This window comes from Mirounga leonina, unplaced genomic scaffold (genome assembly GCF_011800145.1).
Source record: "Mirounga leonina isolate KUSES-001 unplaced genomic scaffold, KU_Mleo_1.0 Mir_101529, whole genome shotgun sequence".
In the NCBI taxonomy this organism is placed as follows: Eukaryota; Metazoa; Chordata; class Mammalia; order Carnivora; family Phocidae; genus Mirounga; species Mirounga leonina.
In genome coordinates this window covers 1,006,603-1,034,098 of record NW_023270143.1, presented here as the reverse complement: position 1 = coordinate 1,034,098, position 27,496 = coordinate 1,006,603, and the positions used below count along the sequence as shown (strand labels likewise).

At 39.9% G+C, this 27,496-nt stretch overlaps 1 protein-coding gene and 1 long non-coding RNA gene across 4 annotated transcripts in view; one reads left to right on the top strand and one right to left on the bottom strand.

Annotated features, from left to right (window-relative positions):
• Nucleotides 1–905: 905 nt before the first annotated feature.
• LOC117999665 lies at nt 906–5,767 on the bottom strand. The gene is made up of 4 exons (XR_004676301.1): nt 5,652–5,767; nt 5,324–5,378; nt 1,227–1,496; nt 906–1,124 (listed from the first exon to the last, which is right to left on the bottom strand). It is a non-coding gene; the product is annotated as an uncharacterized LOC117999665 (long non-coding RNA).
• Nucleotides 5,634–27,496, top strand: part of FAM120C (family with sequence similarity 120C) — a 106,672-nt gene continuing 84,809 nt past the window's right edge. For 2 of the 3 annotated variants that reach the window (XM_034988716.1, XM_034988632.1), the window contains exon 1: nt 5,635–6,388. In XM_034988716.1, the coding sequence (XP_034844607.1) occupies nt 5,693–6,388 (696 nt within the window). In that variant the 5' untranslated portion in view covers nt 5,635–5,692. Of the gene's footprint in view, nt 6,389–27,496 lie in introns of all 3 variants that reach the window. The other variant, XM_034988800.1, reaches the window with a different exon arrangement.

Here is a 27,496-nt window from a genome sequence, read left to right as displayed (position 1 = left end):
TGAATTGTACACTTAAAAATGGTTTAAGATGGTAAATTTTGTTGTATGTATTTTACCACAATTTAAAATAATAAATGTGTCTGTGCTCCACCCCTACAACCAGTATTGTTACATCCACATATTAATGTAATTAGGGTTGAGAACCACTGTCATTGTTTACTAATCAAATGACTTCCCTGCCTGCTATTAGCCAGTTGCTGGTTCAAGAAAAACAAGAAATATGGCAGCCTCATTAGACCTTCTAATGAACTATTTCCTATAACCATATGAGCTTATAGCCTCTCAAAGAGGCCCCAAGGTTCTGGGCAATAGAGAAAGCTAAGTGGGCCCCTTGCAGAAACTGAACAGCTAGTTGCTACCTAAGTGGAAGATATCAGAAGATTGAGTCCAATGTGAACTCTCCAGGCAAACTCTTTATGCTTCTCTCCACCCTTCATGATAAGAATGAAGATTAATTAGGTGCGTACTGTGCCAGTTATTATGCTAAGCACTCTACATCATTTAATCTCCACAAGCTTCTGAGGTAAGAATCATTACCATCTCCCTTCTAAGCTCCTCGACTGCTGAAAACTGCTTTCTCCCAGTGTCCAGCTTTATTCCTGGCACGTAGTAGGTACCAAATCTGTTGAATGAATTAATGAGTCCCTATTTCACAGATACAGTAAGGGATCAAGAGGCTAAGTAACTTGTTAAAGTTAGATAGCTAATAAGGAGTTGAACTAGTATTGGAACCCAGATCTTGGCTCCAAAGCACGCCCCTTAACTACTATTCTGTGACATCTATCCCCTTCTGCTTTCAGGGCTTTGGCCTATGTTATCTCTACCCTCTCTGGCCTAAAGTTTCTCCTGTATTAGGTATGTTAAGACTCTTGTGTACAAGTAATAGAAATCCAATTTGAACAAGCTTAAACAAAAAGAGGAATTTATTATAAAGATGGTGGTGTCTCACAAAACCCAGGGATAATGCAGATGGACCTTAGGAACAAATAAATCAGGTGCTTGAATGCAGCCAGGATTTTTCATCTCTTCTCCAGCTCAATCCCAAATTCTCTGTGAAGGTACATAAAGGATGGCTCCTGCTGCAACCATGAGGATAAGGTAGAGAAGGTGGTAGAAAAGGGGTGCTGGGAAGACAAAACAACAGATGTTTACCTATACTCCTCCTCTTAACTGCCCATAAACACATGCCATTTTCCCCATAGCTACAATTCCAAAAATGCCCATACCTAACAGAATCCACGGATAAATGCAAGTCACATGCAACTTCTGCATCCAGAAGCAATGGCATGGCATAGACATGCCCCTTCCTCATCTACTTCAGTGACAACCTAAATGTGACTCCTCTTGATCCTGCAACCTTTAGTAAACTTAACTGCCACCAATAGATCTAACATGAGAAATACAGAAATAGATTAACCATGATCAAAATTCCCTTTTAGGAAAGGAGAGGGGCACACCATTATCAGCCACCAGGTCCAAGTATGCACCATTTCCACCTGGATAGGAATAAAGGAAATAAATTACGGGCATAGAAAAACTTACGCGAGTCAATTTACTGATGCACCCTCTCAACCAGTCTGTACTTGGACCTAGGGCATGTTCTAGAAGAGCAGTGATTCTCAAACTTGAGAGTGCATTACAGTCACCTGGAGGTGAGAGACCTGCAAAAACTTTTCTCAACACAAACACTCCCTTCAAACACCTGTGCCAAGAGACTTGACCAAACTTTAGTATGGCTTCTGGAAGCCTAAGGCTAGTCCCTGAGATGACCCATTTCCCATCTGGAAAGCTCAGGGCTGTCAGAACTTATAGTTTGCTCTAGCCAACACTTAAAGAAAGGCCCTGGACCTCCCTTTTTTAGAGCATTTACTAAAAAGGGCTTACAACTGTGAGTTCTTCCCCTGTCCCCTTGAGATGTATATGTATCTCTTACAACTCAGAAAGATACTTCTTAAAGATCTGAGAGCCATTCCTTTGAAATGTAATCATCAGAAAGGCTAGGGCCTCTATCTCAAAGTCTCTGTAGGATAGCACCCTAACTTCCGTAAGTGCCAGCTAGCAGACCTAGCTGGCCTAATTGCTTTTGCACTCTTACCCACTTTTGGTAATTTTTCACTTCTCTGACTCTCCTTGAGGCCCTGCCCCCTCCTCTGTTCTCCCTCATCCTCACTTTACAACGCCCAGTCACCTCTGCACAACTGGGAACAGAGCCCAGCTTTTTCCCCTGCTGGCAGTAGTTACTGAATAAAATCCGTTTTCACTGCTCTTTTTTTAATTTCAAGTTTTTATTTAAATTCTAGTTAACATATATGGTAAAACTGGTTTCAGGAGTAGAATTTAGTGATTCATCACTTATATATAACACTCACTGTTCATCACAAGTGCCCTCCTTAATGCCCATCACCCAGTTTTCACTGCTTTAACTAATGTCGAGTTTTGTTTATTTTGACATTACTTAAAACACAGATTGCTGGCCCCACTCACAGAGTTTCTGATTCTGGAGGCCTGAGAATTTCTAACAGTTTGTAGGTGAAGCTGATGTGCTGGTCCCGGGACCATACTTTGAAAATCACTGTTCTGACTCGTGGTCCCTACTCACTAGATATGATTTTCTAGTGATACAACTTCCTCAAAACCTCATTTGACTGCCTGTGGATTTCATTTGAGGGGACTCAGAATGCTAATAACAAGTCCAAGAATCTTGTCAAATTATGCTCTTTGAATCTTCAGATCTACTAAAGGGAATAACCTGGCTCATCCTGTTGCAGCTTCTATCTCTTAGCACTCTATCTAATGTTTTAACTTATTCCCCCTGGCATTCTGCTCAAGGTCTGCAGTTCAGAGCTTGGGTAGATAATAATAGGCTGAGTTCAAGGCTATGAGGCATCTTTCTCTTAAAAGATTTTATTTATGAGAGTGAGAGAGAGGGAGAGGGAGAAGCAGACTCCGCACCGAGCGCCGAGCCCAACGCGGGGCTTGATCCCATGACCTGAAATCACAACCTGAGCCAAAATGAAGTCTGGCGCTTAACTGACTGAGCAACCCAAGCGCCCCATCTCTCTTTTCTGATCTGCTGTGGGTATGTTACACCTACCCTCTCTTCCTTGCATTCCAGCTGAATGCATTTACAGAGGGAGGCATCATCACATTTGTGGGGGCTTGGAGAATAAGGAATCTATGGAGGCTTATACAGATAACCTCATTCCAATTACCTAGATGCCAATTTCCTAATCAGTGAAACATTTGACATAAGAGTTCTACTGCTCTAAGTCAGCAAAGCCCATGAATATCCGACACTCAGCAATTGCAGATCTCTTGATACAGGCAGAGGGGCTGCTCTGTTTTGAGTGCCAAGAGCAATAAGCAACTGCTTAACTGCTAAGTAACACAGAATGCCAACTTGCTGTTAACTGCTGTGGGAGATCTCCAATCTCTGCCAGTTCCATATTTTAGGGTCTGTAAATTGCCACACTCCATTTCTCATATCAGTTCTTGAAGGTTTTTTGGTTTTTATTTTTTGGGTTTTTTTTGGTCCTAAGTAGTTTCTAACCCAATTCTGTCTGAAAAGTAGTAATAGGATATGGGATTGCCTCACAGAAACCAAGGACCAAGAATGCTTCAGGAATGATAAAGACCCTGGAACTTAAACACAAAGAAGACTCTCATCTCTGTGCTGAGAATCTGCATTTTTCTTCTCTTTCTGTAGAGCAGTATATTTTACTTCTGTCCCTCTGGTGGTAAAATTGCTGATAGCTTCCAAGTTTTATGCTTAGAGAAAAACTGATCTCTCTGATCCAATTCCAACTTTATAGGAAATGAGATTCTGACTGACCCAGCTTGGATTATTTGTCTACCTTTGACCCATTCAGCTATGGTTATAAGAACATGACAGTTTTTGCTGTAACTGTCAATGGGAGGAGGGTCAATTCTCAGAAAAGGAGGGCTGAGAGACAATCCAATAGGTGTTCACTGTACTAGAAAACCTCTGTTCTTTCCATCTTTCATCCCTTCAAGCCACTGCTCATTTTCAAAGAGTTACCTATGTGCACTGCTTCACCATCTATTTATTCCTTGCCAATCTAGCTTGTTCTATCTGTACTATTCTTTTATGATAAATTCCTTTTTGGAGCTTGAAGCATTTTCAGCCTTTGCATCCTACTAGACTGTTCTCAAACTTCATTCATCTTAACTACTCTTGGGTTCTGCACTTTTGCATTTTAACTCTGCCTGCCATTATCTCCCATCTTTCATTATTTTCCAAGCCAGATCTGGCTACTACTCGCTATTACAAAACAGATCTTGTTTTCTGCCCTCCTCCTGCTAAGAGTGGGCCTTAAAAGGCAGTCAGAAGACTGGTGCTACATCAGAATCAACTTAGAAGTGTGCTGAAAATCGATTTTTCCAAAAGATTATGATTCTGTTACGTCTGAAATTGTAGCCCTTGCAGTTATTCTGCAAGAGCTCCCTGACAGATTCACAAAGGTCCTAACTATAGGACACTGTAGCTCTATGAGTAGTGGAAAGGTACAACTTGAAGTTTAATTTGTGTTGGTGCTTATTTCCCTGACCAAAGACATTCTGAAAAAAAAAAAGTGATCATTTCACTTTGTCTCTGCATTCCGTTGGGCAAATAATGTCAATTTCACCACTCATAAATTGGGGCCAAGAACTCTTGGAAGAATTACGGTGTTAAAAGTTAAGTGGGGAGACGCCTGGGTGGCTCAGTCGTTAAGCGTCTGCCTTCGGCTCAGGTCATGATCTCAGGGTCCTGGGATCGAGTCCCACATCGGGCTCCTTGCTCAGTGGGGAGCCTGCTTCTCCCTCTCCCTCTGCTGCTCTCCCTGCTTGTGCTCTCTCTCTCTGACAAATAAATAAAAATCTTTTGAAAAAAAAAAAAAAGTTAAGTGGGTTACTACAGAAAAGTTGGTTAGCACTTTTACGTTTCGTATGTGTCCCATCTCATTCATTAAAAGCTACGCATATTATTTTTCCCCCCGGAAAGGAAAACGCTCCCTCCTCGGGAATTTTAGCGTTGTTTAGCTGAACTCAATCCACTCTACTTCCTTTCCCATGATGCATCACTTCTCCCCCCAACTCCTTTTCCTGGTAAATAGCCTGAAGCAACTCGGCGGATGCAGGGAATTGGCGTGCAAATCCTAAACACGTTTCACGCCCCGCCACCTCGGAGCCTGGGACCGCAAGGGCAGCAAGGGGTGGTAATCTTGTTCCTCGACTGCATCCTGAGGCCATAGAGAAGACTACAACTCCCAGGATGCCCCTCCTCCCTGCCCCGCTCCCCCTCCCCCAGCTAGAAAGCGTATACCATAGAGAAGACGAAGCAACATGGCTCCCGGAGGTGGAAGGAAGAGGCTTCACCCCTTTTGAAGCGGTGAAGAGCGGCCGGAGAGGGGGGAAAAAAAAAAACAGAAGTCACTAGTGCCTGTCATCGCTTTTATCCTCCCAGCCTCTCCTGAGTCCTATCGGCCTCACCCCTTCTCCCCACCCAAATCCACTCTGTGGTCTCCTCCCCACCCCGCCCTCATCCCCTCGCTCGCTCACCCCTCCCCTCGGGAATCCTTTTCCCGCCCCCTCGCCCCCCGCGGAGTGCGCACGCGCCCGCCCCCAGCTTCGCGCCCAGATCGCCGCCTAACCTGCTCGCGCAGCCGCCGTCTCGTCTGCCCACCGACGAAGCATGGGCGTCCAGGGCTTCCAAGAGTTCCTGGAGAAGCGCTGTCCCGGGGCCGTGGTGCCCGTGGACCTCCTCAAACTCGCGCGCACGGTCTCGCGCCAGCAGCAACAGCACCAGCATCGTCAGCTGCCGCCTACGGCAGCGCTAGCGCCCGGGGCTCCACGCGCCGCCAGAGGCTCCGCGCCTCTGCAACCGCCGCTCTCGCCCGCTGCCTTGGGTGCCTACTCCGGGGGCGCGGGGCCGACTCGGCACCATCACCCCGCTCACCACTTCCACCACCACGGCCAGGCGCACCCTGGGCTGCACCCGCCACCGCCGCCGCCGCCGCCCCCTCCGCTGCCCGGGGCCCGGGTGCTTGTGGACGCGGGCTCCGCGCTTCCGCGGCTTTATGGTGGCTACCAGACGGATTGGGTGTGTGGCGGCCAGTGGAACGCCATGCTGGGCTACTTGTCAGCGCTATGCCAGGCTTGTGCCTATCCCGGCGGCGACGGCCTGGAGCTGGTGGTCATGTTCCCCGGGGGCCTGGGAAAGGACCGGCTGGCCGAATGGGGCCGTCGGTGCCAGGCCGAGCGGCAGACAGCGCAACTGATCGTGGGACACGTGGGCAACAAGGGCACCCCTCCTCCACGGGCCTGGTTCCTGCCACCGGCCTGCCTGAGCCACTGCGTGAGGCTAGCACTCATCCGCTTCCGGGTCAAGGTGAGGGAGGGGCCGGATCTTAAATAATATGCCCCACACCTATTCCCTCCCAGCTAAACACCTAACCACCCACCCACTAACCTGTCCCCCATCTACTCACCGCCTAATCAGCTAATCCACTTGCCTAACTATCCTTTATCATTTTATCCATTTACCCACCCTTTCATACCACCCCCTACCGATTCGCTCTCCAACACAACCATATCTCTACCCATGTCATCCCAATAACTCCCTTTTTACCTTCACTCATCCAGTGGCCTATCTCTGGGTTTTAGCCGAATTTCTATTGTGGCCCCATCTTTCTGCTGTCTTCTGCCTCAAGGTGAAATGCCTTTTTCCAAATTTTTCTAGTTGGCAACCCTCTTCCGTATGTCTCTTCCAACCTGGCAGCAAATCAGTTAAACAGATGTTAATCGAATACCTTTCTTCTACAACTTCCTCCCCCCCCCCCCATTTTGACCGTGTGCGCTTTTTTTTTTACCCATCTGTCCATTCAGCCTTTTTCATTTCCACATGCTTCTATCTCTTCCTGCCTTAGCCTAAACAAATAATAATAATAAAAAAACCCCACTGATTCAATCACTGTTCAACAAGTATTAGACCACTGAGAGTGAGGGGCTTAAGGGACATGTGAGACATGGTTTCCTGCCCTTGGAAAATCAAATATATAAACATGAAAGATTTATTTAATGGTATAAGTGTGTATGTGATTATGCTTTTTGGTACAGACTGTAAGTACAGTATCTGTGTGTTGGGGGGATATCTGTGGGCTAAAAGGGTCAGGGGAGGCTTCCTTGAAGAAGGTGGATCTCTAGTTCTTCAGGGATGGGTTGGATTTGAATGGATTCTGGGTTTGGGAGGGCTGCTTTTAAGTGGGAGAAAGAGAATCAGTAGAAGCAAAAAGGAATAGCAAGCATGTGAGGCCCCATGGGCAGTTAAGTCCAATCTGCATGTAGTTGGTCACTGCATATGGGGCCTGGAGAACAGCTTGGCAGCATCCCCAGTTCTTGGCACTGCTCCTATTGCTCTGTTGCTTTCCCATACTCTTAGGTTTCAAGTTCTTACGTGTGGGGAATAGCAAGGCTTGAGAAGTAAAGGAGGTGGGCAGGAAGAAGAAAAAGTAGTACAGGGTTGGGTAGGACAAAACCTCAAAACCATTTTCCAACCAAGACTCTTGGGTATGTGGTCACAATTGGAAGACAGGACAGGGAATTGTGAGAATCATAAAGAAATGGTCCTGAGTGGAGTAATGTAGAGGAAAAAAAAATCATCTGAGAGACTGAAAGACCTGCATCAAGAAGCTTGCAGTGGTCATAGAGTTTGTGGCTACAGTCCATTCATGCTAGAACTCCTTGTGCACATCATCAAATCTGTGCCTGGGCTGGATAGATTATAGCTGTTTTTAATAACAAAAAATCTAGTAAAGATCTAGTAAAGAGCTATATCAAACATACAAAGTAGCAAAAGATAATATGACATTCATTTGTTTGCCTTCCTGACTGAACATCTTCAGTAGATTCTTCATTCATGACGATTCTTTGCCTTTTGTTTTCATTGCTACCACCCAAGCTTTAAGGACTTTTTACCTCAGTGTCATTATTAACCTGGTTGCTGGTGACAGTGACTAACTGATGGAATGCTTAGTATGTGCCAGGTGCTAATCTATGTGCTTTAACAACAAAATTATTTCATTTGATCCTCACAATAACCTGTGAAGCAGTATTATCCCTGTTTTCCAAATGAGGAAACTGAGGCACAGGAGGTTTAGAAAGTTGCCCAAAGTCACCCAGCAATAAATGGCAGAGCTGAGATTCTGGGATTCATGCCCAGGCAGTCTGACTCCAGAGCTCATGATCTTAACAATGGTGCTCTAAGATGAATCTTTCTAAAGTGCCAATGTGGTTAGATCCTTCCCATACTCACCTAAAATCTTCCCTGGTTCCTGGGTAAAGACAGGTCGGAGTCATTTATTTATATTCATTTATTGCTTGCTATAGTCTAGGTAGTATGCCTATTGCTGAGGATTCAGAGGTAAAAAAGGGTATTCTCTGTACTTACAGAGGTCAGTGTAGTAAAAGACAAAATCAAGTTGCAGATACTGTGAGCTAATCGCGATCAATGAAAACTATGGCCCCTATAGGGGGCATGGTTAATTCTGAATGAAGATTTGAAAGTTGGGGGAGGCTTCACAGATTTGTGCTGAGCCTTGAAAGAGGGCCGGGAAGGATATAGTTCAGGTAGTGGACAAGGGTGTGGAGACCTAAAATGGCCAGCCATGAGATCTGAATGGATTATGACTGTAGGTTGGCAGGAGAGTTAAACACTGAGTGTGGATTTGTGGTTTCCAGACTTTTTTTTTGTTCATGCACCCCATCGATCAAAAGTTTTGAGAAGCAGCCTTACTATGGCCTACCAAAATTCTCTATCACACATAGTCTTATTTTTAAAATCCCAACAGAGTGAAAATGGTAGAATCTCAGTAGTAGGTATCTGCGTGCTTACTGCAAAATTTCAATTTTGCCATATGTTTGAAGTTTTTTGTAATATGATATTGGGGAAAAAATTCCCAACAGTCCTCTTCAGTCCTGAGAACTACCATTTGGGGAATATATAAATCTTATTCCCTATGCTAGATTGTAAACAAATTCTTTGATCTTTTCATATTCTCCGTAATCTTTTGTATATTTTGGGTTTAGGATATGTTTTTTTTTCCCCTGAATGAATAGGTCAGTAATTCTAAGAGAGTGGATTGTAGGATTAAAAAGTGTGTAGTGTGGCTCTTAATATAGTGGATTTAAGACTGGCTCCAAAATCATGTATGTAAAGTATCTGTAGTTGTTATCAGTGAATGAAGTTCTCTTTCCTGGTTCTGGTTGGTGATTTTTGTTGTTGGAGTGATGGAGAGCTTCCTGGTTTATAGTACAGACTTAAAAGGTATTGGTTAATAACTGATCGTGGTTTGCCTTTATAGAGGAATATACCACTCTCTTGAAGATAGCAGTTTTTCACTTGGATGATCTGCATGGTTACCATTTCTTTCAACTGAACTGCTAAGTGCTTCAGAACAAAACCCACTACTTTATTTCTCCTCCCTTTGGTTTTGTTCTTCAGCCTAGGCCACAAAATTGGTCTTTATTCCTAATATCATTTTCATTTGTAATTGAGAAAATAAAGGTGGAGGGATTAAATAAAAGATAAATTGTTGGGTTGTCCGTTTAGCTTTAGACAACATAAGACTTCCCATGAAAAGATTCAGTGTATATTATTGGCGTGAACTTTGTCTTTTGGTTTCACTGGTATGTTCTGCAAACCTTTGTAAGTGGTAGTCGTTAATGGCAGGAAAGTTAAGTAAACTGACCAGTTGCTAGCCTGATATCTTCCTAAGGGTCTCAAAAGTAGAGCAGCCAAAAGCAGTTTTAGATTGTAGTTTGGGAGATGACATGGGGTGGTTCTGGGGATGAATGCTTTGTTTAATGGTTACTGTATATTAGAAAAAAAAAGAGAACACATCAAACCCACCACTTCACAGTTACAATTCTTTAGAATGGGACCAATTAAAGAAAAATGAGTTGATTTAAAGAAAAGTGTTAAGTTGCAATGCTTGGATGTGGCAGAAATCATGTTGGTGGTACACAAACGATCAAAGTTTTGAAAAGTCTGACCAAGAGCTGATGTCATTTTATGCTTCCACAATGGCTGCTATGCTTCTCTATTATTTATTTACCCTCAGTCATAGACACATCCTGAAAAGTCAGTGACACTTTTTTTTTTTTAAGATTTTATTTATTCACTTGAGACACAGAGATACAGAGAGGGAGAGAGAGAGCATGAGCAGGGAGAGAGGGAGAGGGAGAAGCAGGCTCCCCGCTGAACCAGGAGACTGATGTGGGGCTCGATCCCAGAACCCTGGGATCATGACCTGAGCCGAAGGCAGACAACCATCTGAGCCACCCAGGCGCTCCAGTCAGTGACACTTCTAGGCGCTCTAATGGTAGGAAAAATGATTATAATAATAACTACTACTACTTCTTGAGCACCAAGTTGTACATAAAGTGCTTTTTAATATCTCATTTATTCCTCACAAGCTTGCAAGAATGCACAGTATTCTTCCCATTTAACAGTTGAATAACTGAGGTACAAAGAGGTGAAATGATTTTTCTTTGGTCTGTACACTGTTAAGTGCTGGATAAAAATTCTTGTTCTGGGTCTGTGTTGCTTAAAGCCCCTTTCCACAATTCCACCACACTATTTCCTTCTTTTTGTATATTCTTGTGTAAGATTGTGCACTTTTATCGGCCAGATAATATGCATAAATACATGAAGAAAAACAATAAGAAGTCAACTTGTTGAGCACTTAGTTTGTGCCAGCATTGCTAAATGTGCAATATTACCAATATAAAGCACATGTGTACGCTAAGTGCCAAGTGAATGAGTCATAGCAGTCTCTTTCTTTTTTGAATTTTCAGTCTCTCCCTCTCTGGTTTCTTGCACTTACAGCATAAACAAGTAACCTTTAAACAACAAAAACTTTGCCTTTACTTTGCTATTCCCTTAAGCTATTATCCTTATCCCATTCTTCCCTTTTAACCATTATTCATGAACAAAGAAGACTGTATTAATTCCCATTCCCTAGCCTATTGCCACTTAATAGCTGATGGCACCATTCTCAGGCTGCCACATCCATTTCCACTCTTACCGTTTTTGGTCCTCTTTGAGATAATTGACACTATTGAGCCATCCTTTCCTTGAATTGCCTTCCTTCAATTTCATAATGCTGCTCAGTCTGGTTCTCTTTATAAGTGTCTAGTTCTTTCTCCTTTCCTAAGTTACTCCTGCTCCTTTGCCTGCTTCCTTAAGCCTTGGTGCTTTTAAGGCTTCTGTCCTAGTCCTATTCTATATTCATTTCCTGAGCAATCTTATCCATTATTATGGCTTTAAATACTAACTATATTCTGATGATTCCTATAGCTCTTTCTCTACCCCCAAGCTGTCTCATGAGCTTTTGACATACCTTTTCAGCTCTACTGCTCAATGTGTTATAGGTCACTTAACCTTAAAAATACTCAAGATGGAGTTTATTATTTTCCTCCAGAACTTGTTCTATTCCCAGTATTCTCTTTTTGTTTGAACGCTGTCTTTTTTCTATTTCCAGCCAGAGATGATGGAGTCTTTAATTCTTCACTCTCCTGTCACTTCCCATATCTACTTGGTTACCTGGTCCTGTCACTTCTACCTCAGAAATGTCTCCTGAGTCCAGCCGGTTCCATCCCATTGCCTTATTCCAAGCTGCCATCATTTCTTATCTGAACCATGAAAATAGCCTAACTTTTTCCTTTACCATTTTCTGGACTATAGTCCCTCTTAGGCCCTATAGCTCAGGGGTTAGAACACTGGTCTTGTAGTCCCTCTTAAACATTGCTGTCAGGGATACCATCCTGAAGACCAAAGCTGACTTCGTTATGTGCCCAAAGATACCCACTGGCTGCTTTTTGCCTACCCTCCCGAGTCCAGACTTCTCAGCATGGCAGGCAGGGCCTTTTACAGTATGATTCCAAATTCTCTCCAGCCTTACTTGGTACTTAGCTCTGCCCACACCTGTTCCAACCATTGGAATGTCCCAACCATCCTGAACTTTTTAGTTTTCCTAGGCTTACAGTGTGCTCACCTAGTGCTTTGCCTATTTTACTCTCACTCTTGCAGAGCAAATTCCCGCATATTGCTCAAAAGTTATCACTATGAATCTTTCCCAGTCAACATCAATAATGTGCTGCCCAAGTGCTCTTTAATTACCTCTCATTTTTTCTCTTTCATAGTATTTTCATATCACATTTAGTTCTTTTTTTTCCATGCAGTACACTACATCCCCAGAACTTACTTACTTTATAACCTGAAGTTTGTATATAATTCTCTTTTAACTGAATTCCAAGAGGGCAGAGATTTGCTTCCAGGGCTTGACACATTGTATACAACAATGGTTGTTGGGAGAGAGAGATTGGTTGATTGATTGACCATAGAGAGCTGTAAAGGTCAGATGAGGAAGAATTTAAAATTAGTGTTTTATAATGTTATATATTAATTCCATGTAAATCAACTTAATTTCCAAATGGAATTGCAAAACTCTGTTAAGTAAGTTTGGTAGCTGCTTAACAATATATTTATAGAATAAATTCCCTCTTGGTGGTAATAATAATAACTACCACATGGGCTGGATACCTTACATAGGTTCATTATGCCATTTAATCCTCATAACCACCCCTCAGGATATGTATTAATCTCCCTTTTTTATGGCTAAAATAAAAACAGACTCAGCATAGCTACTGGCCTGAGGTTGCACTGCTAGAACATGGTTGAGCCAAGATACAAACCTAAATATATTTGACACCAGAATCCTTCAACTTTTAATATATTGTAAAACAGTATAGTTGCATTTTATTTATTTTTATTTTTTTGCATTTTAAATTACTTTTTCAAGAACATGTTTCTTACATTTAGTTTGGAGTAGCGTAATGGCTAAGAGCACAGAACTTGGAACCAGATTGCCTGGGTTTAAATTCTTGTTCTTACGTAAACTTAGGAAAGTTAGCCTCTCTGTGCCTCAGTTTCTTTATCTGGAAGAGGAGGGTGGTTAATAATACCTGCATCACACACTTTGTTGTGAGTCTTAATGACTTAACATAAGTGCTTATAACATTACGTGGCACACAGTAAATGCTATATAAATGCCAGCAACTATTACTTTGAACAAAGTATCTTGTATGCCAAGTTGGTTGAACATGGATCATTTTACCCTCATGCTTTAAGATTAACATGACATGGCATGCAGGGTCCTTTATGATCTGCCTGCCATTCTCTGGCCTCATTTCACCCCATTTGTCTTATCAGGACAGTGAATGGTTTTCAGTTCAAGTAACATTTTTTGAGCATCTACTTTGTGCCAGACCCTATATGCTAAGTACTATGAACAATGGAATTCATTCAACAAATATTTATTGGGCTCCTACTGTATGCCAGGCACAGTTCAAGATTGTGAAGATAAAGTAGTGAACAAAATGGATTTGTGATCTTACGAACTTTACCTTCTACTGGAGAGGACAGACAATAAACAAGATAAAAAGAATGTGTAGTGTTTTAGGTGGTATAGTAAGTGCTATGGAGGAAAATGAAGCAGGGAAATGAGATAAGGGAGTGTGGATGTCAGGGGGATAGTCTCTCTCCCTCTCTCTTTCCAGGACCTTGTTGTTTGGTAGGGGAGACAAGTACGAAAATACAGCATGAGCCCTGAGGATCATTTCTCTGACCCTTGTCATAGGCCCAGGGACATGGTCAATGGAAGTGGCAGAACCAGGATATGCATACCAGACACCAGAACCCTTGCCCTTTTACCTATACCATGAAGGAAATTACAAAGGTTATGGCAAGGATGGCAGACTGGTGGCCCATAGGCGCACGCATTTTTTTTAAAAGAACTTCATTGATTTTTATTGACCAGTAGAGTTTATCAGAATCTGAAATCAAACAGCAGGTTTGGACTGAATATTAAGGCATCATCTAGTTGGATGATTTTTCACTAACCTCTGTTATTTAACTTGCATTATATGAATACACTTCTTTTTTAAAAAATAGGAATTTGTTGCCAGTATTTTAAAAATTGTGAAATGTTACAAAAAAGTCTGACTTTCCAACCACTTGTGAAATATCAGATCCTTTGGCAACATTGATTGCATCCTTTTGCTTAGCCACATGGTCTTCATTTATTGGAATCTCTGCCATTCCATGGTGTCTCCCTGACACAGTGACCAAGTGCCTCTTGCCATTCTCTTGCCATTCGTGATTGCGATCTTGTAACAATGGCTCCCAGTGATCCCCACCTCCTGGTATTCACACTCTTGTGTTATCTCCCCCCACCCTTGTGTGTGTGCCGGACCTAGTGACTTGTTTCTTTTTATTTTTTTAAAGATTTTATTTATTTATTTGAGATAGAGACAGGGCATGAGTGGGGTGGGGGGAGGGGCAGAAGGAGAAGGGGAAGCCGACCCCCGGCTGAGCAGGGAGCCCAATGTGGGGCTCAATCCCAGGACCCTGGGATCATGATCTGAATCTAAGGCAGACGGTTAACCGACTAAGCCACCCAGACGCCCCCCTAGTGACTTGTTTCTCATGAACAGACTACAACAAAGTGATCAGATGTCACTTTCAAGATTAGGTTATAAAAAACTGTGACTTCCATCTTGTTTGCACTCTCTTTTTCTCTCTCTGGCTCTTCTTGCTTGATCACTCTGATGAAGCAAGCTGCCATGTTGTGAGCTGCCCTATGGAGAGGCCCACATGACAAGAAACTGAGGGCAGCCTCCAACTAACAGCCAGTGAGGAACTGAGGCCCTCAGTCCAACAACCTGCAAGGAACTGAATCCTGCCAACAGCCAAGTGAGTGAGCTTGGAAGCGGATCCTTCCCCAGTTGAGCCTTGAGATGACTGCAGCCCCGGCTAATACCCAGATTGCAGCCTGAGCCAGAGGACCCAGTTAAGCCATGCCCATAGATACTATGAGATAATAAATGTTTTTTTAAGCCACTAAGTTTTGGGGGTAATTTGTTACATAGAAATAGATAATGAAAACACCATTGATTGTTGTACTTTTTTATAGCAGTTTTGATAAGCATGAAATATTTCTTATGCTCCACATCTGTGAAAAGTGACAAAAAAATTATACAAGAAGGTCACATATTTAAAAATCATAATTTTTTTTTAATTCAGTGACAAGGGTTTGTTGTGCTCCAGTGAAAAGAGCAAATGAGTTGAAGTCCAAAGACTTGGATTCAGGTCACTAATTGGATCTTGGGTAATTTATTATTTAATTCTGAAGACCTTCATTTATAAAATGGATAAGGAAGTAATACCATGTTTCCCAGGACAGTCAAAAGAACTACTGGATATAATGTATGTGAAACATACTTGACATATGTGTTACTTCATATTAATTTCAGTCCCTCCTGTGTTTCCATAGTACTCTTTACGTATTTCCATTGGCTTGTACCATAATATATTGTGATTATCTGTTATATGCAGGTGACTTGATGGAAGGGACCATATTTTATTCATCTTTGCATCTCCTTACACAGTATTTGGACACATACCAAGTGTGCAAAAAACATTGGTTGACAGAATGAACGGTTGTTTTGTTAGATAACTAATGAGATTTTAAAAACACTAAAATATGCTTCAAATTCTTAACCAAGGTATCTTTCAACTTTGGGAAACTTCCTTTTGCCAATTTGCGCATAGGCAGGCATGTCTATAAAGAGGACAATTTGTACAGATAAATCTTCATATAAGGTCACTGTGTAAGGCTTAAATTTGGTCTATTGAACAATTCTTAACACAGCCAAAGCATCTGAACCAGAACTATAAGAGTAGACTAGTCCATCTTCTGGGCACTCTTATATTACAAAGAATACACTTAAGTCTACATACATCTTTGCCCGAAGGCAAGAAGCAATCATGGGGCTTGAGGCATCGTCTTTTCTCTCTCTCTCAAATCAAAAAGCTGGCAGTATCAACTGAAGAAGGTCACATATTCCTCTATATCTAAATAAATTATGTGTTGAAATACTGCAGTTTAAGACACATTTTAAAATAAACCATTGTAAGAAATATGACCAGTATAAAAATGAGGAGTGCTGAAACAAAAAGAATTTTTAAGAGGGCTTGGAATTTCAATAGGCTGTGTTTTGGAATACAGACAGAACAAGTGATACTGCTATGAAATGCATTTATATAGTAAATGAAGAATTTGCCAGGGCTTGAAAGTCTTTTGTAGGTGGTGGTTTAAGAAAAGAGTGTCTGTTGAGTACAGCAGAAATTACATCATAAGCATTTGTAAAGATAGGAAATACTGTTGCTCAGGATGTTAAAGATTGGTAGATGAACACTTTTGGGACAAATTGGGTCAAGAAGCTATTTGTGAAGTTTTAGATTGCAGCTGGTTATAAGAGATCTAAACACTACCCAAATAGCTATACACTTAACTATGTGCCTAGCCAGTAGTTCTCAAAGTATGGTCCCTGACCAACAGTACAGTTCCAGGTCACCTGGAAACCTGTTAGAAATGCAGATTCTTAGGCCCTAGTCCAGACCTACTGGATAAGAAACTGGATATGGGGCTTGTCAATCTGTTTTAACAAGCCCTCTAGCTGATTCTGATACACCCTAAAGTTTGAGAACAACTGCATCTAGATATAATTCATGTGATAAGAATTTTGGTGGAATCTAACTCTTTTGGACTTGGAGCCTGTGACAGGTACATTCAGAAATACCTGGGTTTGGGCGCCTGGGTGGCTCAGTTGGTTAAGCGACTGCCTTCGGCTCAGGTCATGATCCTGGAGTCCCTGGATCGAGTCCCGCATCGGGCTTCCTGCTCGGCGGGGAGCCTGCATCTCCCTCTGACCCTCCCCCCTCTCATGTGCTCTCCGTTTCTCTCATTCTCTCTGTCTCAAATAAATAAATAAAATCTTTAAAAAAAAAAAAAAGAAAGAAATACCTGGGTTTTGTGTGTTGAGGAAACTCTTGAAATTTTTAGTATAGCTTGGTCAAAATTATGACTACAGATAGTGCTTCTGCAGTAGTGTTACTCTTGGGCTCAGAATACTTCAATTTGAAGCAGAAACACTTTATAAGGCCTTAAAGCTTTTCATTGTGTCACTGCTTAGGGATTCAGTTTTTGTGCAGAAATGTTCAAAATGAATCATGTCAGGATCTAGTGGTTAACGTTGTGGTTTACACCAAACACAGTTGAATACTTTGATTTATTAGATGCACGTTATAGAAATCTGACCTATTATATATAGATTGATTGGCTTAGTTGAGGCATGGTACCGAAGATACTGAAAAAAAAAAAATGACTTATTTGGCATCCACAGGCATTCAGTGCATTAGCAAAGACTGAAATAAAATATTTGACCTGTTTAGTTGACACTGCAACTCATCTAGCCACTCTGAATAAAAGCAGTTTTATTCAAAAATAGCTTCACAAATGCATGGTTGTATTGGCTCATTCCTAGCAAAATTATGCCTTTGGGAAACTCATTTGGCATGTGATAAACTGGCTGACTCTACTGTGCTGAAATTGGTTTCCAAGAAATGAAAGTGATGGCCTGAACTACATCCCCAAAATTGCAGAATTTTCTGTTGCATTCCAGGAAAGGCTCTCTGGTATTATATTTTATGAAAAGGAACTAATATTGTTCAGTTAGCCTTTCTCAATTAATGTTTATGGCGTGAAAGAAGAGCTACAATGGAGATACTGAATTACTGTGTGATGGTACTGCAAATGAAGCATGATATCATTGGAATACCAGAATTCTACAAATATCTTGGGAGTTGTTACCCTAAATATAAAAAAAGCACTGTGCAAAATGTCTGTTAAGAAATGCCTACATTTCTAAACAGCTGTTTTCCATTATGAAATAGGATAAAATTAATCATTTCCAATGAAAGGACCAAAGGCTAAATTCTTTACTGCACATCCTAACACAAAAATATAAGACCTGACATTGACCTCTTGGCCACATAAGAAAGGCATCAGACCTCCTGTTCCAAGTTATAGGAGAATAAATCACACACACAAATGTAATGATGAACTTTTTCTATTTTTGTATCAGGCTTTCTGATTTTTCAATCCTGAAAATAGGCTTCATCTCTGCAAAATAAACAGACTTTAATTTATTTAATTTATTTCATAACCACTTTTTCAGATCCTGCATGCAAGGTATTTTATATAAGTAATTTCTAAGTCTTTTTTTAATTTAAAGTCAAGTAGCCAACTTATAGTACATCATTAGTTTCAGATGTAGTGTTCAGTAATTTATCAGTAGTAATTTCTAAGTCTTAAAATCAGGAATTTGCAAAATCTCGACTTCATAGATGAAGAAGCTAAGTGACTTGCCCATGACTTACCCATCACTGGGATTTAAGCATAGGTCCACTGGATGCTGAAATTCCTGCTATATCTTCTGATGATAGAAGTTATTCTCAAAGTAGAGTCTCCAGCCTCCAAATGAACCACACCAGATTTTTAAAAATCTAATAGTAATTAATAGCCTAATAGTAATTAAGGTTACTAAAATTGGGTATTTGCAAATTAAAATTAACACCTTTATAGCCTTTACTAAACACTGGATCAGTATTCTGTCTCCAACTTGATGGAGATATTTAATAGCAAAGACTCTACAATGCATGTGTATGTAGATGAGATTCCTACAGTCAGGAGAGAAGGCCACTTTGTATGATGTTGCCTTGAATTGGCTTTGGGTTTTTTTTTATTGCTGCTATTCTTACTTTTGAGTTCTATATTTAGCTTCATGACTATCAGTTTGGTCTCTTAATAGTTGTTGGGCTACACAGTGTGTAGTGATGAAAATTTGTTTCGGTAGTAGTTTTGGTCTGCATTTTTTCAGTAGTTAGACTCCAAGGCACAAAGGCCTTGCAGCTAAAATATAAACTGTCTATATTTCTATTGCTAAAGCAGACTTAAACATAATCCACCCCTCCCCTTGACTTTTCTTATAAAGTGAAATGAGATATTAAACTTTTCTTAGAGAGTTGTTTTCCCTTGAGTTTTATAAATAAGTGTTGCTTCCTCTAGAAAGCATTGCCCCATTGACTGGTTAGGTGCCTTTCCTCTATGTTTCCATGGCACCCTATGGTTATAACTTCTTAACATGTATATTGAGTGTCTTACTGTGTGCTCTCTCCATCCTGGCACTTAGAAGGCCCTCAATTCATATTTGTTGTACTGAACAGTGAGCTAGCAATTAAAAGCTATAGGCGGTTGTTCAGAATCTCAACTCTTACTTTTTTTAAAGTTCAAATGTGCTTCTTTTCTGAGTAGTTGTTTGGGTATGTTGTTTAAGCTCACCTAAATCATTTTAGTCTTCTGAAAAATTGCAAGGTTAACAAATAACTGAATCAGTTTGAGCCAGGGACTGGAAGTCATTCTGCTTACAGGTGGCAGCAGTCATCACACATGGAAATGGAGCCAGGGTACTCAGCTGTTCTGAGGGGTATTGTGGCTGGAAGACTTCTTCCTTGCCCTGGTCAGAATTTAATTGCCTTCAGTTAACTCTAGATGATATTTTGCTAAAAAATAAATTGCCATGCTGTGTGATATGTCTAGACATCACTGTTTCTTAAACTTGCCTCATTATGACAATCACCTGGGGTTCTTGAAAGTGGCCTAAGTGTCCATTGTTGGATGAATGAATAAAGAAAATGTGGTGTATACATACAGTAGAATACTATTCAGCCTTAAAAAAGGAAATCCTGCCATTTGAGACAACAGGGATGAACCTGGAGGACGTTATACTAAGTGAAATAAGCCAGACACAGAAGGACAAATACTCCAGGATAGAGCTTGTATGAGGAATCTAAAATTGTCTCTCATAGAAGCAGAGAGTAGAATGGTGGTGGCCAGGAACTGTCAGGAGGGAGTATTGGGGAAGTATTAGTCAAAGGGTACAAATTTTGATATTATACAAGACAAATGAGTCCTAGAGATCTGCACAGCATAGTGCCCATGATTAACAATACTGTATTGGGTACTTAGAACTTTGCTAAGACAGTAGATCTTATTTTAAGTGCTTTTATCACAAAAAATAAGAGGGCAGGAGGAAACTTTTGGAGGTTATGGATATGTTTATGGCATAGACTGTGGTGATGATTCTTATCTCTAAACTCAAATTGTATACATTAATTATGTACAGCTTTTTGTATGTCAATCATACCTCAATAAAATGGTTTAAAAAATATATTCCCAGCCTAGCCCTAGATCTACTTAATTATACTCCTCAGAGGAGAGGCTTGGAATAAGTATTACCTTCAGCAAATGGAGGTAAAAGGACTACAGGTATACCTCATTTTATTGCTCTTTGCTTTATTGCGTTTCAGATACTGCTTTTACAAACTGGGGATTTCTGACAACCCTGCATCGAGTCTGTTGGTGCCATTTTTCCAACAGCATTTGCTCACTTCCTGTTTCTGTGTCACATTTTGGTAATTCTCATAATATTTCAGACTTTATCATTAATATATTTGCTATAGTGATCGGTAATCAGAGAGATCTTTGATGATACTATAGTCATTGTTTTGGGGCATCACAAACCTTGCCAATATAAGATGGCAAGCTTAATAAATGTTGTGTGTGTCCTGACTATTCCACTGACCACCCATTCAGCTTCCCTATTCCCTGAGACATAAGAATACTAAAATTAGGCCAATTAATAACCCTACAATGGCCTCAGGTATTCAAGTGAAAGGAAGAGGCACTGCGTCTCACTTTGAATCAGAGGCTATAAATGATTGAGCTTAGTGAGGAAAACATTGAAAGCTGAGATAGGCCAAAAGCTAGGCCTCTTCTGCCCACAAGGTAGCCACATTGTGAATGCAAAGGAAAAGTTCTTGAAGGAAATTAAAAATGCTACTCTACTGAACACATGAATGATAAGTGAAACAGCCTTATTGCTGATAGGGAGAAAGTTTGAGTGATCTGGATCAAGCCAGCTCCAACATTCCCTTAAGACAAAGCCTAATCCAGAGCAAGGCCCTAACTCTCCTTAATTCTAGGAAGCTACAGAAGAAAAGTTTGAAACTAGCAGAGGTTGGTTCGTAACATTTAAGGAAAGAATCCCATCTCCAGAACATAAAAATGCATGGTAAAGCAGCAAGTGCTGGTTTGGAAGCTGTGGCAAGTCATCCAGAAGATCTAGGTAAGGTAATTCATGAAGGAGGCTACATTAGACAGGTTTTCAATGTAGGTTAAATAGCCTTCTATTGGAAAAAGATGCCATCTAGGACTTTCATAGCTAGAGAGGAGAAGTCAATGCCTGGCTTCAAATATATAAAGGACAGGCTAACTTGTTAGGGGCCAATGCAGCTGGTAACTTTAAGGTGAAGCTAGTGCTCATTTACCATTCTGAAAATCCTAGGGCCCTTAAGAATTATGCTAAATATACTCTGCCTGTGCTCTATAAATGGAAACACAAAGCCTGGATGACACCACATCTGTTTACAACATGGTTCACTGAGTATTTTAAGTTGAGACCTACTGCTCAGAAAAAGAATCCTTTCAAAATATGACTGCTCATTGACGGTGCACCTGGTTATCCAAGAGCTCTGATGGAGATATACATAAGATAAATGTTGTTTTCATGCTTTCTAACACAGCACCCATTCTGCAGCCCATGAATCAAGGAGTAATTTCAATTTTCAAGTCTTGTTATTTAAGAAATTTTGTAAGGCTATAGCTGCCATAGATAGTGATTCCACTGATGGATCTGGGCGGAGTAAACTGAAAATCTTCTGGAAAGACTTGACTATTCTAGATGCCATTAAGAATATTCATGATTCATGGGAAGAAGTCAACATATCAACATTATCGAGAGTTCAGAAGAAGTCGATCCCAACCCTCATGGATGATTTTGAGGTGTTCAAGACCAACAGCGGAAGTACTTGTGGGCATGGTAGAAATAGGAGAACTGGAATTGGAGGTGGAACCTGAAGGTGTGGCTGAATTGCCATGATCTCATGATAAAATTAACGGGTGAGGAGTTCCCTTTTATGGATGAGCAAAGAAAGTGGTTTCTTGAGATGGAATGTGCTCCTGGTGAAGATGCTGTGAAGAATGTTGCAATGATAAACAGTTTAGAATATGACATAAACTTAGTTGATAAGCAGTGGCAGGATTTGAGGGACTGACTCCACTTTTGAAAGAGATTTTACTGTGGGTAAAATGCTTTCAAATGGCACCAGGTGCTACAGAGAAATCATTCCTGAAAGGAAGAGTTAATTGATGGGGCAAACTTTATTATTGTCTTAAGAAATTGCCACAGCCACCTCAGCCTTCAGCATCCACCACCCTGATCAGCCAGCAGCCATCAACATCAAGGCAAAACCCTTCAACACCAAAATAATTATGACTTGTAGCTCAGATGATTGTTAATATTTTTTAACAATAAAGTATTTTTATACTAAGGTATGTACTTTTAGACATAATGCTATTGCACACTTAATAGACTACAGTATAGTGTAAACATAACTTTTATATGCACTGGGAAACCAAAAAATTCATTTGACTTGCCTTATTGAGATACATGCTTTATTGCAGTGTTCTGGAACTGAACCCACAATATCTCTGAGGCATGCCTGTATTACTTTTCACCATACACCTTTCTGTATTCTTTAATTTCTTTTTTACCTGGAGTATATTCTTTTATTCAGTTGTAATTTATCTTTTGAATTAAGTATTGCAATTCATGTTATAAAAATTCAAAAGGTACGAAAGGATATATGATAAAATCTCCCCTTCACCCCATCCTTAGTCACTAGATTATTTTCTCCAGAGTTGACTAGTATTATCAGTTAGTTGTGTATTATTCCAAAGTTATTATGCCTATGAGAGCAAATACTTATAAATACTTGCTACACACACACCATAAATATACCTTTCAAAAAATGGTAGCCTACTATACATAATTTGTGCTTTGCTTTTTTATTTACTATATCATGCTGATTTTTCCATGTGAGTACATAAGAGTTTTGTCCTTATTTTTTATGGTTCCACCCTATTCCATTGTATGTATATGTTATAACTTATATAACTAGTCTCTTATTGATGGGCAGTTAATTAGATTTTTTCCAGTTTTCAGCTGTTACAATAATGCTATAATGAATACTTGTACAGTTGCAGTGCTCTTGCTTATACCTAAGTACTTGCATTGTTCCAAGTACTTTACATATCTAAAAGATAAATCCATAGAAGCAAAATTACCGGGTCAAAAGGTATGTGCATTTTTAATTATGACAAATCTTGCCAAGTTTTTCTCCATAGAGATTGTACCATTTACATACCTACCTTCAATATTTGTGTGTGCCTGTTTCCCTTACCAGTATATTTGGTAATGTTATGGTTGAAATAACCATCTTTCAGTATTGTTTTAATTTTCACTTCTTATCACAAGTGAGTTTGATCATCTTATATGCTTACAATCAGTTTGTTTTTCCTTTTTTTGTGAACTGTTTTCTTGTGTTGTTAGGTTTTTTTCTTTTCTGTTAGAGAAATTAGCCCTCTATACTATGAGTTGCAACTCTTTTTGCAGTTTGTCATTTGTCCTTTGCGTTTGCTTACATTGGCTTTTCCCAAACAAATGTTTTATTTTTAGTCAAGAGGATTGATCTTCCTCTTTACTGTTCCTGGGTTTTCTCTTATACATAAACACTCCCTACTCTGAAATTATATTTAAAAAATCCTCATGGAATCTTCTATTATTTTTATGGTTATCCTAATTAAAATGTGAGGAATGGATCTATCTTATTCTCAAATAAATGTCCAGTTATCCCAACATAATCTGTAGAATAATCCATATTACCTTTGTAATTTAAAAAGTGAGTTATGGTTTTTGCAACAAATAAATGGCATTTAATAAAGGCAACTGTTATAAATTAAGATACTTAGGAGCCATATCAACCAAATGCAGCATGTGGACCCTATTTGGATCCTGATTTGAACAAACCAACTGTCAAAAGACATTTTTAAGGTAATCTTGGAAAATAGAGTAGGGACTGGATATTAAGATATTAAGAAACTTGTTAACTTCAGTGAAATGATAGTTTTGTTTGTTATTTTTAAGCTCTTCATCTGTTACAGATAAAGAATAAAGTATTATAGGTGATTTGATATCTGGAATTTGCTTGAAAGTATGCCAGAAATGACCAACAATCATATGAAAAGATGCTCAACATCACTAATTATCAGAGAAATGCAAATGAAAACAATGAGATATCACCTCATACTCATTAGGATGGCTACTATAAAAAAAGAAAGAAAAGAAGTGTTGGTGAGGTTGTGGAGAGGTTAGAGCCTTGTGCATTGTTGGTGGGAATATAAAATGGAGTAACCTCTATGGAAAACAATATGGAAGTTCTTTTTAAAAATTAAAAATGAAACTACTATGTGATTCAGCAGTTTCACTTCTGAGTATTTACCCAAAAGAACTGAAAACAGGATTTTGAAGAGATATTTTTACATCTGTGTTTATAGCAGTGCTAGTCATAATAGCCAAGAAGTGGAAGCAACCCATAAGTCCATTGGTTAATAGAGGAAGAAATTGTGGTATGTACATAGAATGGAATATTAATTCAGCCTTAAAAGGAAGGAAATCCTGCCACATACTACAATGTGAGTGAACCGCAAGGACATCATGTTAAGCGAAATAAGTCGGTCATAAAAAGACAAATACTGTATGATTCCACTTATATGAGGTATCTAAAGTAGTCAAATTCATAGAAAGTGGAATGGTGGTTGCCAGGAGCTGGGGGAGAGGTGAAAATAGAGAGTTGTTTAATGGGTATAGAGTTTCAGATTTGTAAGATTAAAAAGTTCTGGAGATGTGTTTCATAACAATGTGATTAAACCTAACTATTGAACTATACACTTAAAAACGGTTAAGATGGTAAGTTTTATGTGGTTTTTTAGTCATGATTTAAAAAGTGCATTTAAAAATGCCAGAACAAAAGGGGTGCATAGTAGATGAAACAAGAATGACTCAACATTGATAATGGTTGAAACAGGATAATGATATCATAGGGGTTCGTTACGGTATTTCCTTTACCTTTGTATATTTAAAATTTTCCATAATAAGTTTTACAAGTGAGGTTTAGGGAGCATAGGCTTTGTAGACAGAGCTGAATTTGAATTCTAGTTCTGGTTTTTAATATATATAATTTACATAATACCGTAAAGTTTACCATTTTTAAAAAGATTTATTTAGAGAGAGAGAGCACATACATGTGAGTAGTGGGAGAGGCAGAGGGAGAGAAAGAATCCTTAAGCAAACTCCCCACTGAGTGCTCGATCCAGGACCCTGAGGTCATGACCTGGAGCTGAAATCGAGAGTCGGCCGCTCAACCGACTGAGCCACTCAGGCACCCCAAAATTTACCATTTTTAAGTGTATAATTAACTTGTATTCACAGAGTTGTGCAACTGTGATCACTGTCTAATTCCAGAACATTTTTAAAACCCCAAAAGGAAATTCAGTACCTTCTAGCAGTCATTCTTCATTTCCCTTTTCCCCCAGTCCCTGGAAACCACTAATCTATTTTTCCCTCTCAATGGATTTTCCTATTCTGGAAAATTCATTTAAAAGGAATCGTGTAATATGTGGCCTTTTTGTCTGGCTTCTTGTACTCTATAGTGTTTTTAAGTTCATTTATGTTAGCATGAATCAGTACTTTATTCCTTTTCATAGCTAAATAATATTCCCTTGTATGGTTATACCACAGTTTAGCCATTTTTTCTGTTGATGGATATTTGGAATGCTCTATGGCCCTAAGCATGGCACCTTGCTTCTCTGAGCCTCAGTTTCCTCATCTGTAAGATGGGACTTATAACACCTACATGATCTGATTGTGATGAAGAGAGGGAAAGTACCATACCTAGCACTATGCCTGGTACAGATGAATGCTCAATGAGTGACTTGTATGAGAGGTATGCTGGAACAAACTCACCAGGGGACAGCATAAAACTATACTCCTACTCTGACCCAATTGGAGTTCATCATAACTCTAGCTGTAAATATGTTGCAGTACAAAGTAAGGATTTTTGGTTCCTTTGCTTCGAAACAAACATACACATGTTGCTTTGCTGTGTGCTTATCAGTGTCCCTCCCTTTGTGGATTTAATGTGTGACATGACTATTTGCTGTGGCTAGTCTCTTTCCATAGCCTAGCAGAAGCTTAATGCATTGAAACTCCTGTCAGACTCCAGAAAACTACGATTATTTTGTAATTTAAATGAAAAAAAAATAGGTCAGTTGAGTTCCACAAAAATACTTAGGTCCATGGGTTCTAGAGCCAAAATCCAGGCCTAGTTCCTTCCGGCCATGCGACCTTAGGAATAGCAATGTAAAAATGGGGATGATAATAATAATAGTTATGGCCTTATGTGATTGAATATTAAATGAGTTAATGAATGCAGAGTACTTGGAACGCTGCTTAGCACAGAGTATGTATTCAGTATCTGTTAACCATTATTATTCATATTATTATACCCCAGGTTTTATGTTGGAGCCAGGAATAGATAAATTACGTCTCTGCAGTCAAGGAAGTTAGCGTGGTATAACCAGTATGCAGATTATTTCAGTATGCTCTAAGTGCAGGGATAGAGACATGCATAGGAAGGGCACTTAAGCGTCTGTCTCTATTACATGAAAAACAGTGCTCTCCAGGAAGAAGCCTGGTACAGTGGAAATTAGTGCATTCTGGAGTCAGAACAGCCTGGGTTTGAATCCTGGGTACACTCATTCATAATGCAGCTTTAGGGGCAGCCAACCTCTCATAGTCTTAGTTTACCCGTTTCTAAAGTGGGGTGAAGTTTCTGACCTCTACCTGCTGGAAGTGCCCTATATGGGTGCTCTGTGGTCTAAGATGTTCCTAAGAAAGCAAGCAAGGATTTTTTTTTTAAAGATTTGTTTATTTATTTTATAGAGACAGTGGTGGGTGCACGTGAGTTGGGGGAGGGAGAGACTCTTTAAGCAGCCTCCCCACTGAGCACAGAGCCCAACCTGGGGCTTGATCTCACAACCCATGAGATCATGACCTGAGCCGAAACCAAGAGCCAGAGGCTTAACCAACTGAGCCACCCAGACACCCACGAGCAAGGATTTTTTAAAAGGTGTTAGATTAAAAAAAAAAAAAAAAGGAGTTAGATGAACTTAGATTCTGTTATTTAACCTTTCTGGGTCTATTTCTACATATAAGTTTTTTCATCCATATCTACCTTGCTCATGGTTGTTCTGACAATGAGATAATGTATGTAAAGTATATGTGGCATATAGAAGGTGCTGAGCAATAAATAATAGCTTTATTATCTTTCTAACAAAGATATCTTCTGTTATTGTGTGAAGTGGAAACTTAAGTAATATATACCATGTTAATTTCGGTATTCTCTTGAAATGCCTCATACCACAGTTTCATGAAAGGACTGGGCATTTTAATGAATACATAGATAATACTGTCTTTATAGTAGGAATAATCAAGTTTGAAGCTGGGAGAGACTTTT